This window comes from Thermobia domestica, chromosome 9 (genome assembly GCF_964235325.1).
Source record: "Thermobia domestica chromosome 9, izTheDome1.hap1.1, whole genome shotgun sequence".
NCBI classification, from domain to species: Eukaryota; Metazoa; Arthropoda; class Insecta; order Zygentoma; family Lepismatidae; genus Thermobia; species Thermobia domestica.
The window spans coordinates 90,882,596-90,896,538 of record NC_137462.1 but is presented as its reverse complement, the minus strand read 5'-3'; the positions used below and the strand labels follow the sequence as shown (position 1 = coordinate 90,896,538).

At 36.3% G+C, this 13,943-nt stretch overlaps 1 protein-coding gene across 1 annotated transcript in view; it reads left to right on the top strand.

Annotated features, from left to right (window-relative positions):
* Positions 1-8,666: 8,666 nt before the first annotated feature.
* Positions 8,667-13,943, top strand: part of LOC145694849 (large ribosomal subunit protein eL20-like) — a 30,518-nt gene continuing 25,241 nt past the window's right edge. Inside the window, exon 1 of the mRNA XM_081771541.1 lies at positions 8,667-8,822. Coding sequence (XP_081627667.1) covers positions 8,805-8,822 — 18 coding nt within the window. The 5' untranslated portion in view covers positions 8,667-8,804. The remainder of the gene's footprint in view (positions 8,823-13,943) is intronic.

The window sequence follows — 13,943 nt, the reverse complement described above, 5'->3', positions numbered from 1 at the left end:
CGTGATTTGCAAGGGGCCTCACCATTTTAAACAAATTTGAAAAGACATCGGTTTGAAGAAAGAAAGAAACGTGAAAACGAAACGCGTCACTTTGCGTCCTTCTATAAATCCAGTGTTTCGGAGAAGAGGCTTATTTTGATTTTGGATTTGTGCGTGAACATTTAAGTGTTTGACATTGTGAAACTCAATCTTATAAAAAATATTTATATTGGAAGGTAAGTTGAATTTTCTTTCCTTAAATATATAAAGAAATACTGAAAAAAGTTACTTTTTAAAGCCGATTAAACTATAGTATATTGCAATTTTAGTATGAGATTTGATTTATATTATTCGGAAATAATAGTTTTATTGTTAGGTTAATTTATATCCGTTCACTTTTAAGAGAAATGAAGGAAAAATACTTTAAGAAGTATTGCAGACAGAATATTGATATCAAATCGTGTAATATGATTATTAATTCTCAATAAAATACGGGTTAGTGATTAATAAAAATGGTTAAAATTAAATAAGTAGAATTAGGTATGGCAGATGATTCACACCAACCCGTATCCCGGGCTAATCTCTTCTAATCTCTTCTTTATAGAAGTAGTAAAAAGCCCTAATTTACCTCAAGATGCTTGGTTACAATTTTATTTCCACTACGTACACAATGAGATTAATTGCACAATGTCTAAGATACAATTTACGGTAAGATTTTACGTAAGGAGACCAATTACTATGGCTCAGAATGTCTTTTCCAGCTGAGTTTTACTAGAGGTAATCGAATTTAAGGTGAAGGTAGAGACCTCTCATCCAAAGTCCTTGGTTGCGTCCTTTCCACATGACTCACTCCAATCACCCCCGACGTCTAGGCTGTATCCGTCCTTTTTTCTCTTTTTTCTGTCCCCTTATATTCCCAATTTTATCAGTCTTTTAATTTTACATTAAAGATTTGATGATTTTTTTTTTTACAAAAAAAATCTCATTACCTTCTATCTCAGGACAAGTCGTTATGACATATTAATGTTCCTCTTTTCAAGGTTTTTTCTCATCATTTACTAGGGCACTATCACTTTTTAAACAACTTATCATCTCCATTTTCCTCCTCTTTTTTTCTCATAAAATCCGGTTACAACACACTCCCCCACTGAAAGTGTATTTTATTTGAACATCACCTTTTAATGTGTGTCTATACCCCCTTTTTTCTCATAAAATCAAATGTCGAGACACACAAAACGTATTAGATTTAAACTATGCTGGTAGATAATGCGAAACACATTTTATAAAAATGTGAACTTAAAAATGGATAGACAAGAATAGGAATCACAGTTCACACTCACAACATCGCACTTAAACACATTACTTATTTTCCACACTCTACAACACAAATTCCATAAAAAACAAGAGTAAGGCAAGTCACGGTCCTCCAGTCCTTTTTAGGGGGATATTCTAGCATCCATGGGATGCGAAGGTATCCGAATGCTCCTCACGTGGGTCATCTCAGCTCGGAAGTCTCAGCCGAGGAAGTAATACAACACCCTGTTGTTGTCTTGAAACACCATGATAGTTCATTGGCAAGTTCGTTGCTATTAGAAATAAACACATAAGGTTGGCAGTAGGTTGAGTTGGGATGGGAACCATCTTCTTCATTGGAAACTTGGAGGAGACGTCTGAGTCGGGTAATGAAAGCAGAATCCAGCGTGAAGAATCGAACCAATGTGCTCCATCCTGTGTAGACTTCTATGAGACTCGTGGAGGCATTTGCACTTGATTGGATCAATGGATGAGAGGGATTATGAATGACGTGAAAGGAAGGATATGAAGGATAGGCCTTTATTTTAATTTTTTCTTTGTAGGTAGGTGGGGTGTATGGTTTTTATACCAGATTCATTTGATAGAGAAAAAAGACAGGCTTTTCTCAATTCAAGGCAGAGACGTGACAGCAATTTCCCAGTGCAATTTTAATATATATATATATATATATATATATATATATATATATATATATATATATATATATATATAGTTTGTTGCTATGCGTGTGGAGGGGTTGTATACAGAAGGATAATAATTTAGATGCAGCAAGTTACCGATCTGGAGCGAAGGGAAGGGTAATTTGTTGATAGGAAGCAGATTCAGTAAGCAATTGAGAAATGTAAGTAAGAAAGGGAAAAGGGAAGTGAAAAATTAAATGTTTAAGCATCTCGAGTTATTTTTGGATTCTTCACTACAGTACTCACTGTACCTGGGGATAGGTACCTTGTTATAAAACACAATTACTAATTCTTTGTGGAGTATAGTACGGACTAGCAATGGTAAGGGGGATATTGAAAAATTGGGGATCAATCACCTGTGGGAGAGGATAGCCGCTTGCTGTCTAACTTGTTGGTAGGTTTTGTGGGCTAGGTATCTTTTGTAACAGCATAGCTCTAAAATGATAAGCAGTAAAACTGAGAGAGGAGTTACTGTAATTAATGTGAAATCAGAAAAAGAGAGTGCGAAGACAGGATGAGGAAGTAGGGTTACCACTGCGACCCATACTCTGAAAGAAAAAAATAAGAAAGGAGTGTTAGTTTATGTCCTATAATGGGATTAGTTCTGGAGCTATGGTTGTAGTCGGGCAGAGTTGGTGGGAGGACCGTAACATAGAGTATAAAGTTTTTTTGGGGCAATTTTCAGTATGGCGTCATTTATGACGTCACTTATGCACGTGCCGAACTTATGTAATAAACGGTAATCCGCACATCAACTTCTCTCAAATTCACTAACAGTACACAATAGTAAGGCAATATTTACAGAATAAGGTGTGGCTTGTCCATTTCACAATTTGGATCAGTTTGGTCGTCATAGATGGTATGATGACGTCACAATAATATCACAAAACTCAGACATGTAGATTTTAAAGATTTTCCACTTTATTAATTTTTTAAACACAAATTACGTTATGAAATTTAACTAAACTTAAGGAACTACTATAAAAGTCCAGCTATACAAAGCACAGTGTTACATGTATTACGAAAGAGCCTGAAAGAAATTCGTTTACGTATCAACAGGAATAAAACTTCTTTTAAAATATAACCGAAAACTAACACTACAAATGAAGTATATTAGAATCTTCTTTCTTTCACATATAGAGTATTATATATCTTTCGCCGTTCTACAAGTGAAACAAAAGTTAATTAGTTTAAGACAAATCATCAAAGCTTTCACCACAGACAAAGGATATATCCTTTGTCTGTGGTTTTCACCGTTATCATCACTATCACTCAGGGTGCGAAATCATTTGAAAATGGTGGGGGGAAGAAGTTCAGCAATCCACACTAATGCTTCGTGAAGCCTCCAAAAAATTGAAATATTAATGGATTATTATTAATAATAATAATAATAATAAATGTTCAAACTAGTCGTAATTGTTATTTAAAAATACTTTAATGTTATTTATTCATTTAACCAAAATTGGTAACTTATCTACTGCATTTAATATACACTTCGGTGCGTATGGTCCAGGGTTAGACTCTAGTGGGAGCACAGTACCCTTGTGTTTACCATTATATTGAAGATTACATTCGCGAAAATAGCAGTAGAGATATATAAGTCAGAAATAATAGTCCCTGAGAACCGATGTCCTAACCAAGCATTAGAACTACTAAGTTGAAGCGCTCCACCTGGCAAGCCATAGATCCTCATGAGCTGTAGAGTCAGAGTATAGTTTTTATTATTATTTATGAAATTCTCGTTTCTTCGCTACGTACGTAGTGTTTCAGTTTGGTCGTTCAGATATACGGTCACCTTTGTAAGTCTAAATAATACTATGTATCTATATTGTATTATTAGCAAGAATATATTATTATAAATAATGATTTCAATACAAATACTTGATAGACAACAAAAAGCCGTGTTGCCTCAGTGGTAGAGCGCTCTCCTCAGGTGCGTGGAATCATCGGCTGGATCCTAGCTCGCACCAAATTCTGCTTGCGGTATACAAACAATTGTGTGGGGGTTTTCTCGGGGTCCTCTCGCTTCCTTCCATTATCCTAATCAACCATTATAATTCATCTCATCATGACCATCTTCCTTAGGCGTGGTGAAATTCATAGGACGTTAAACTTTAGAAAATAAAAGCACAAACACTATAATACGATTGATTTGCTGATTTAAGTTTAATGACCCTTTTCAGCAGCGAGGCTATGAAATGTGGACTTCCAGTTTAAGGTGAAATCCGAACCACTGTAATCGTTCAAATTTTTGTCCTGCGGCATCTGTGACTGTCGCGATACTTTTAAGTGTTGCAGCTGTATATGACTTACTGAACATCTGGTAAAGTTCGCCTAACAAACATGTTGTGAACAGCATTCACAACACCAAAAACTCTTTCAGAAACAAGATCAATTCGATGTGCCATGCAGTGTACGCTAATTAGGCACGGGTTGACATTTCTTCTAATTTGAGCAGCAACACCTTCGTTTCTCCCAGTAAACACTGCATCCCCGTCCGAACTAAATCCAACCAGTTTTTCTTTAAGATTAAATATATCTATGCCATCTTCGGAAAATGCTTGAATAATTTTCTCTTTAAGGGATTTTTCATCGGCATTTTCTACAGGCACTAATTTATAAAAACGACAACAAGGTTTATTTTCTTCGTCCACATATGTTCATATAACAGCAAGTGCTTATCCGCAAACCTGTTTGTAGGTTCGTCCACTGAAATTGAAGAATAATCTGTTTGTTTGAGAAATTTTACCAATTTTGCATGCAACTGGTACGCTAGAGAATAAAGGTCTTCATCTCGTCAACAACCGAAAAAGTTAAACACCTGATCCTTTTACAAATAAACTAAAATACGTTTTCTAAAACAGCATGCATTTAAAATTATTGTTTGTCTGAATTTTTTTTTATAGACCTACTTATATTTTCCTATTAAGGTGTCCCCCCTTACAGATTTTGGTGAGGGGGAAAAGCAAGTGTAAAATTTTTGGTGGGGGGGAATCCCTCCCGTCCCCCCCGGGATTTCGCACCCTGCTATCACTACTTCCATCAACATTGCTTGTAGGGTCGTAAGAATCAGAAATCGCTTTGTTGTATACATTAATACACATACCAGTGGCTCCACACTTACACGATAATTTACACGATTTAAAACTGCGATTACTTTGCTTACAACATACACATTCACAGGACATCAGCTCCATCACTTCTGGGGGTCCAACAGTTGTTACTCCAGTTCGTGGAAGGCAAATATCATTTTCAACTTCCAATCCATAGTCATCCAGGATAATTCGGGAGGAGAGAGTTTGTCTTCCGATTCCCAATATATCATCTTTAAGTGGGCACGCTTCATATGTTGCTGCATGGCCTCATCTGTTGGTGGCAGTGTTTTCAGGTTGGTTGAAGCATCCTTTTTAGTGGTGAAGAGATGCTGTCGCAATTGATTCATAGATTTGCAGATTCTTGCTCCGTGCAAGAAGGCGAAGAATTTATTACCAGCAGAACGGTATGCGAGAAAGTTCATATTGAAGAAGAATATTAAGATCTATATTCCTATGGTGAAAGATAACCAATAGTCGAGCATATAGCGTTTCTATATCATATAACTCTTTTTTTCCGACCCTGAGAGGTTTTTTTTTTTTTTCATTGATGCCATAGTGATAACTTCTTTTCGGATTCTGTCACAGAATTCATCTGGGAGTTTGTTTTGAAAAGCAGTGGCCATTCTGTCGCCAATTACTAATACATCATGCACACTGACTCTTTCTTCAGCTGTCTGCCCACTGACGATATTTAGTACAGTTTCTTCTTGATCAGCAGCGGGTGTATGCACTGAAAAAGACTAAGCTTTATTTTCTTCCGGTCATTAGCATCTAAGTTTTGTCTGCGTTGTCTGACTTCTTTGTGTGTACCACAATCCACATCATGAGATGAAGTTTCGAACATCATATCCATTAACATAGACAATGTGTTGCAGATAGAATGCGAAAGGAGCCACCCTCGTACTTGACCAACAGACAGACTCACACCAACAAGGTCACCTTTTGCTTTGCCATACAAGATGTAAGTTTGCTCTCCAAACTGGTCAAGCGGCACAGCATTCCAGGAATCTGGTGTGTGTCTAGACATGCTCTCCTTTCTCTAGAAGAGTTCTTACGTTACTAGGTAAGGCATTTTCCATTGCTAGCACATGCTACGTGATATATCTTGCATATTTCCAGTGCAAAGAAATACAGTATCATGTTCTTCAGATAGTACATTTGGGGCAACCAACCTCCGTCTCTCTGGGATGGTAAGAATAGTGTATTATCATGACGGGTATAATGAGCATGTCTATTCACAATCTACCATTGGGATTCTGTCGGGTTTTCTCAAGTTCCATATAAAGAGTTTTTACGTCCCCAATTCCACTTTTAAATCCTCAAGAAGTACCGTCACTCCCATATGCAGACCTCTGATTGCTTTTGAACATACCTTTGCAGACATCATATTGGCAACTCCACCGAACCCTGGATACGAACAGATCTTCCAAACCAGTTCCTTCCATAGGATGATCAATGAAAGACATCAGGGTATGCATCATGCCGGGTCTTGTTATTAGATGTTTCCAACGACTGGGATCTGAGCATTTAGTCTTCATAATCATAAGTAGTTTGTTTAGCTGCATATCCGTACATATGTGCATAAATGATTGTCCATGCTTTCTCTCCTCTAACTCTCTTCTTTGTTTTTGCTAATACTTTGAAGCCGCTGCCACATAACAAATGAAAAATCGCGAACAGGTAATTTTGGGGAATTTTCCACTAAAATTCCCCCTATTATTTTCCTCTAATACGTATTGATCTCAAGTGCATTACATCATTTGAAAGTGTTTCCTATCGCAATTCAACTGATATATAATTTATACCACTGTGACATTTACAGACTTAAGTAGTTATTTTTAAATAGAACCTTTAGATTTCGGATGAAATCCCGGAAATCTGAAAGGGTTACGAAAATCGCCCATGAGTGCCAGGATGGCATCCGTCATAATATGAAGGTTAAAGTACCTAACTATCATAAAACGCAAAGAAAAAAATCTTTATACTAAATGTTATGGTGTCGCAAATTTTTACATGGGTCACCTCTAGACTATAGTGAATACTGTTTTGCAGTTGTTTGAATTTGTTATATAACCAGAATATAGAACTCGATTCCTGATGTGCTCTATTGACTAGTACAGTGTATCGATAGTGAAGTAAAGATAAAAATGCGCGTACATTTCATGTAAATAGCTGATGATGCTATTCCACTGCAGGCACCCAAAGTTTTGTAAAATTAACAGAAGATATATTGAATGTTATTTTAAAGGAAGCGTAAGCGTATATATATATAATGCCCTCTGATATCCCTAAATGTTGAAAAACTTAAAACAAACTCAATGCTTTTAAGCACATAATAGTTCATAAGACAGCCATAATGAACTGATTTCGTGCGTCAATTCAGTGTTTTAACCAATGATACGTAACGATAATGCTATCTAGTAACATGAGAAACACAGTGTGTTTCCACTGTTCTCGCTTATGGGGCGTTTACACTTAGTCGATTTGCGTTCGATTCAGTTGAATTGACGTCACTTTCAACTTAATCGACCGTGTAAACGGGAATTCAACTTAATCGCTTGTTGATCGAAAGCGACTAATCGACTGGCAACTGAATTAAAAGACGTTCTATTTTCTGTGGTTGAAATAATTGAACACATCCATCGATCTGATTCGGCCTAGTTGCTTCGATTTAGTGGCAAATGCAGCGAGTCGATTTAGTCGTGCGACTAAATCGATTTAATCGTGCGACTAAATCGACCAAGTGTAAACGCCCCATTACGTGCATATTCATCACTACTGAGACGTCTTCTCCCTTCGGATGCACCTTTGCACTGGCCACCTGTTAAACCCCACTCCGACTCAGTATTATAGCATTCGTGCTTTTCGAGACCTCATAATATACGCAAGTTCGTGTATAGAAAGCCCACATGGCATATACCATAACGGTTAACCCTTTCTAAAGTGAATGTACGTACACCCATGAGTGTCACTATCCTCATAAATAGTACCAAACCCAGGTGAATTATGAATCATGATGATTGATAAGTAATAAGGATGAAGTAACTTATGTGTTGATCCTCTAACTCAAGAACTGAGAACAGTTCTTCTAACGAGACTCCATCCTTTCATACACCAGGCATTGCAGTCTTACGAAGTCCGGATAAAACACTATTCAACAAATAACAAATACTCACTCAGGGTCAGTTTCTTCATGTGTGACTGAAGTAGGTGGCAATATAGCTTGGTCAGATTACTAAATTTTATATTAGGTTCCAACAAAAGATATTTAAATAATATATTTTTAATGTATTTAAATTTTGTAAAATTTATCACGTTTTTGCCTCTCCGTATATATCCACCTGTTGCACATATCTGCCGTGTCGCGACAAAACGCTGTAACTTGAGTTACATTGTTTTGTCGCTATAAGCATTTTTGAATATCCCCCACCAATACTTATGTTCACCAGGCCCACCACTCAGCTGGGTCAAATACTTTAGAAAATATACCAAAGAGAATTTCGATGTAAGTAGGAAATTAGCCGGTCTGTAGCGACTTTACGGCTCTTTTTCTCATAACTGCTCCGCCAAAGTTACAGCGTTTTGTCGTGACAGGGCAGATATGCAATCTCATGCACCGAGAAATCTACACCGAATTTTCTGTTCTCATTAATATCAGTGACATTTCCAAACGAGGCCAAAAACTAAGCGCCAACACTGCACCCCTGTCTTTTCCAACGAGGAGGAAGTGAGCAGTATGAAGGCGAAAGGAACGGTAAGAAAAGTGCAAATAATTAAAGATACATTATATAAATTATTTCATGACCGTTTATAAGTAATAATAGTGAATAATTATTTTCAACTTTTATGAGGGTGATTTGTTACAAACGTAGAAATGCCTATATACCTTTATAATTATGCAGCTTGCTATTGATGCCATGTGGCGATCACTGCTTCACATGCCCACTTCATAGAAAAAGAAAGCAGAAAATATTTAAAGAAACATACACACAGTAGATGTTGAAAAGATCATGAAGATCATTGAAACAAGTTCTTTTCTGTTGTAATTCACATGGTGAAGCGTATAACTTCAAATATTGTGAAAACTGGAAACATAAGTTAACTGGTACAGCGCCATATATACTAATTCTGTATTGAAAGTTTCTCCGACATTCTGAAAAGTGTAGGATACATTGAGCATTTCGAGCAGGTTTACTTTTGGCGCACCACTCGAGAAATAATTCAAAAATTGGAATTCTACTGATTTTTTCTTCCTAAATTACTTGGCGACATGAAAATATCTCACATGGCATAGTTAAAATTCAAGGGGTGCATCGTAAACAATTGTTGAAAAATTAACAATTTGCATATGAGTTCGGCGTCAGTACGTATGCATTAAAACTACAACGCAAAAAACAAAACCATCGTGCTAGGTGGCCGCAGGCTAGTTTAGGTTACGTTAGATTAGGTTAGTTTAGTTTATATTAGTGTAGGAGTCCTGCATAATTTTCCAAAAAATCATAGAATTTCGCTTATTTCTACTAATATTACGTTAGTTGAGGTTAGGTTAGATTTGGTTAAGTCTAAGTACTTGCATTGTTCATTTCTCCTGTAAATTTTGTGTTTTTTACGTGCTTCTGGACCCCTTGTACTAAACATACTCCTTAGTCTCAATTCAGTTATCGTCAGCCTCTGAACTCACTTATTTTATCTGTAATAAAGCACTTGTAAGGATTTACATTAGTAAAACTATATTTGTATACATAAAATACCGGTAAAGGTGTATTATTTGTATTTATTTCTATCGCTTGCGGAAAATATGTCTTTCCATGCAAAGTAATTGAATTTTAACCTGTAAATCTTCCAAAATGTGGGCGCCAGAAGTAAACCAGCACCGAGTCCTTTGCATGCAGATTAAGAGTATGGCTAACAGTAAGTCATAAACGTTTGCATTAAAAGAATTGCGGATATAGTGTACATGAAGCTGCATCAGTTCCCGAAGGAGCAGGGCGCTCATACTTTAAGGGATTATTCATTGAGCATGTACAAACTTACAAATGGTGTAACAAAGCGACGTTTATTTACTTACCGACGGATACGAAAATAAAAAAGAACGCACCTGTACTTTATCTATGACTATGTGTGTGTGGGGGGGGGGGGAATTTAACGCATATCACATGTCTTGTGCACATGGATACTTCTTACTGTTGCACTACGTAGAAAATTTATGATGGAGAAGTGGTAATAGAACACAGAAGAAACGCAGATCAGGGGGTTCTCATGTATACTATTACCGAATTGCTAAGTACTACAGATGGCAGTACTACAGGGTGCAACTTTCTGACTTATAAGCTGGAATTTTGAGGGTAAAAGCATGAGACATTCTAAATTTGCTGTGTAGATTTCCTCGGCGATGGAATATAAGATTTCAAAATGGCGGTCATTTTTTCAAAAGCGTAGTGAACAGAAAATTGTTGCAAGTTGCAACAATGACAGTCTTGGAATATAAATAACATTTTAACACTTTTATCCTAAAGACATTGAAATATTTCGAAAAGACCCGAAAAAAACAATATGGACCCAGGTGGGTTGGGTTTTTTGAAAAAATAACCGGTTTTTTTCAAACCATTGCTGAGGTATCTCGAGCCTTTAAAAACGTTGCTTGGCCCCACAGAATATGAATTTATTTGCTAAAACATGTGACATCATACATACCTGAACGGGCTCGAAAAGTTATACAGAAAAGTCCCTTCTGTCGGAATTTTGTACTTTTGATTTAGAGATTTTGCAAACACTGGATGCTGGCAATTTGCGAAGTAATAAATGTTCATATCGACAGTTCTGCACGACCAGGAAAAAAAAGGGGGCTAAGTATTTCTGTAGATTTCTGTCTCTAAATAATGAAGTACAGGTAGCTACGAGCAAAATAATTGACGCATCTCTTTAATCTGACATTTCCTGAAAATATCTGTTTTCTTTATATGTTCGAAATTTCGGAAGGTTTTCACAGCAGTAAAGATTAATGACACACACGTTTTTAATGTTGGGTTCAGTATTATTTTAAAATAAAGAAATGAGCACCATAAAACCTTGATTTGGCTAAAGTTAAGAAAATTACCAGCTCTGTTGGAAAGAGAATTTTTCTAGGTCGGGAGGGAATTCTGTTGTTCAGCGTAGAATTGAGACCTCCACGTCAGTGCAGTCAGAACAATACATGGATTCATATCCACAACAAAACATTTGGTAATCAAATGTTTCTTATATCTACAGACCCCATATGAATAAAGCAAAAACTTAAAATTATGCATCAAAAGGGAAGGATTGGAACACGATCATAAATTAATATCATGTTTTGTAGTAGAACAGATATATATAGCGTCTAAGAAATAGTTAGTGTAGTTGGTTAGCGCGAGAATGTAAATCAGTCAATAAATGTGGTTGAAGGTGGTTTGGGTGTTGTATACGATTTATATACAGGGTGGTAGGTAACTCCACCGACAAACTTTGGAAGGTGATTCCTTACATGAAATGAAAGAGAAAAGTTCTAATAAACATTTGACAAAAAACGTCTCCTTTCAGAGTTATGAACCGCCGAAAATTTGAAAACTCATGTTTCGAAACGCCCTGCCTTATAAACTAGAGGACCTATCCCAAGCGGTTTAAGAAATTACACAGAAACCAGCATGCGATCTATCTAAATATCCATGTTTTACCATCCACCGTTATCGGCGAAATTGAACGCGCCATTAGTACTTAAAGGAATATCCCTATACCTCAACTTCCTTTTTACAGTTCGTTTCGCCGATAACGGACCACGGTAGAACATAGATATTTGGATAGAGTGCATACTAGTTCCTTTGTAATTCCTTAAACGGCTTGAGATCGGTCCTGTAGTTTCTAAGGCAGAGCGTTTCGAAACGTGAATTTTCGGCAGTTCATAACTCTGAAAGGAGACGTTTTTTGTCCCATGTTTATTAGAACGTTTTTCTTTTATTTCATATAAGGAATCAGCTCCCAAAGTTTGTCGGTGGATATATATATATATAATACACTATTACAGGCTTTCCAATGCTCATATTTTTCCTATATATTTGCGTCTCTTCCTATAAACTCCTGTATTTCCTACATTTTAACCTCTTCACGGATATGGCATCAAGTGATGCCACATATTTATCTAGAAAATAATCCGAATTTTTTTCACGAAGCGTGCGAACTGAAGGTAAGTAAAAAAAATATTCAGAAGCACTTATTTTTACTTACCTTCAGTTCTCACTCTTCTTCGTGAAAAAATCGGATTATTTTCCCGATAATTATGTGGCATCATTTGATGCCATTTCCGTGAAGAGGTTAACGAAATCTCCTATATTTTTGTGGCATTGCTACTTCCACTTGTGAAAATAACTTAAGGAAATAAGGTGTGGATGGTTGGAGGGCCTTTTGTCTCCACAGTAGGGTGGTTGAATGGAAACTCTTTTGTGTTTCGTTCTTTCCTGCTTATTGTCTAAAGACAATTACACCAAACAATATACAGTTAGCGCAAAAAGTATTCATACATCTACAAAATGGAACAATAAATAAGCTAGTTTCGTCATATTCATTAAAAAGTTCAATGTAGTAGTGATTTTAAAGACTTATAAATAATTTGTTTAGGTGCAACAATACTTTTTGCACTAATTATAGGCAAATAATTCTAGAATATGTTTCACATAGTCAAATCTTATCTTAGAAGCACCAGCAGCAGAATGTTTACATTTTAGATTTTATTTTACATTTCAGATAGTTTTTCGAGGAAGGGTTTAATTGGTTTCTGCGTCTTCCCCGTAGCGTTTTCAGAATTCCATTGTCATTTCTGGGTTTTCTGTTCTGCCATTCCTGTTCTGCTATCCAATTTTCTGTTTCAGTGACATCTATTGAGCGTATAGAGTTGGCTTTATAAGGAAAGATTTCAATGTGATTTGTTTAAATTTCTATCTGTTTGATAATTGAAATGTTTCCTTTTCACAGCTTTGCGAAACCTCGTATATTTTTTCGTCGTGATATCCTATATTTTTTTTTTCATTTGCATTGTTCTGCTATTATAATTGTTTATTTTTCATTTTTTTATATGTGAGAAGAAAGTCAGCTACTACGTATGTATAAAACTGATCACGATATCAATGAGAAAAAATGCCATTCTTCCATGTATTACAGTTTTTTTTTTTTTTCAAAGGTTTCATAATTTCTGTATGCTGTTTTATGCATAAAGAATGCTTTCTAGTAAACTCTATTAAAGCAATTTTCACATTACGTATCGTCTCGAAAATTATATGATTATCTCATATCGTGGCATCGTTATTAATTAATACAGTATAGAACTCGACTTGTTTCATAACAGACTTCCGTATTAAATGTTTAATTTTTTCTGTTAACATTTATTGAGTTGAAAGTTGTATGGTATTTAGCTAAGTAGTGATACTTTGAACCGAGACAGTTATATAATTTTCGTGACGACACAATATTTTTACAACACGAGAAGAGTCGAGATTTTAAGCTCTCGTCTCGTGCCAACATTAGTGATGCCACGAGACAAACATAAGTTTATAGACTAGACAGCCTACAATCTCGTCTCGTCCCATGGCAACATTTTTAAATTAGGTAACTTTGTCTTACGAAGACTTTGGGCCGCGGTGGCTCAGTGGCAGAGCGTTCACCCCCTGGTGCATGGAGTCCCTGGTTCGATCCCAACTTGCGCCAAGTGAACTTTGTAGTGGTGTGCGTGGGTTCTCCCGTTTCCTACTACTTTTTTCATTCATTTCTCATCACCATCTGGTCGGCATAACTGTGGGACGTAAGACTCAATGATTTCATTTCATTTTTTTCTTAGGAAAACTTCAGTAACTGTCGACAACGTTTAAAT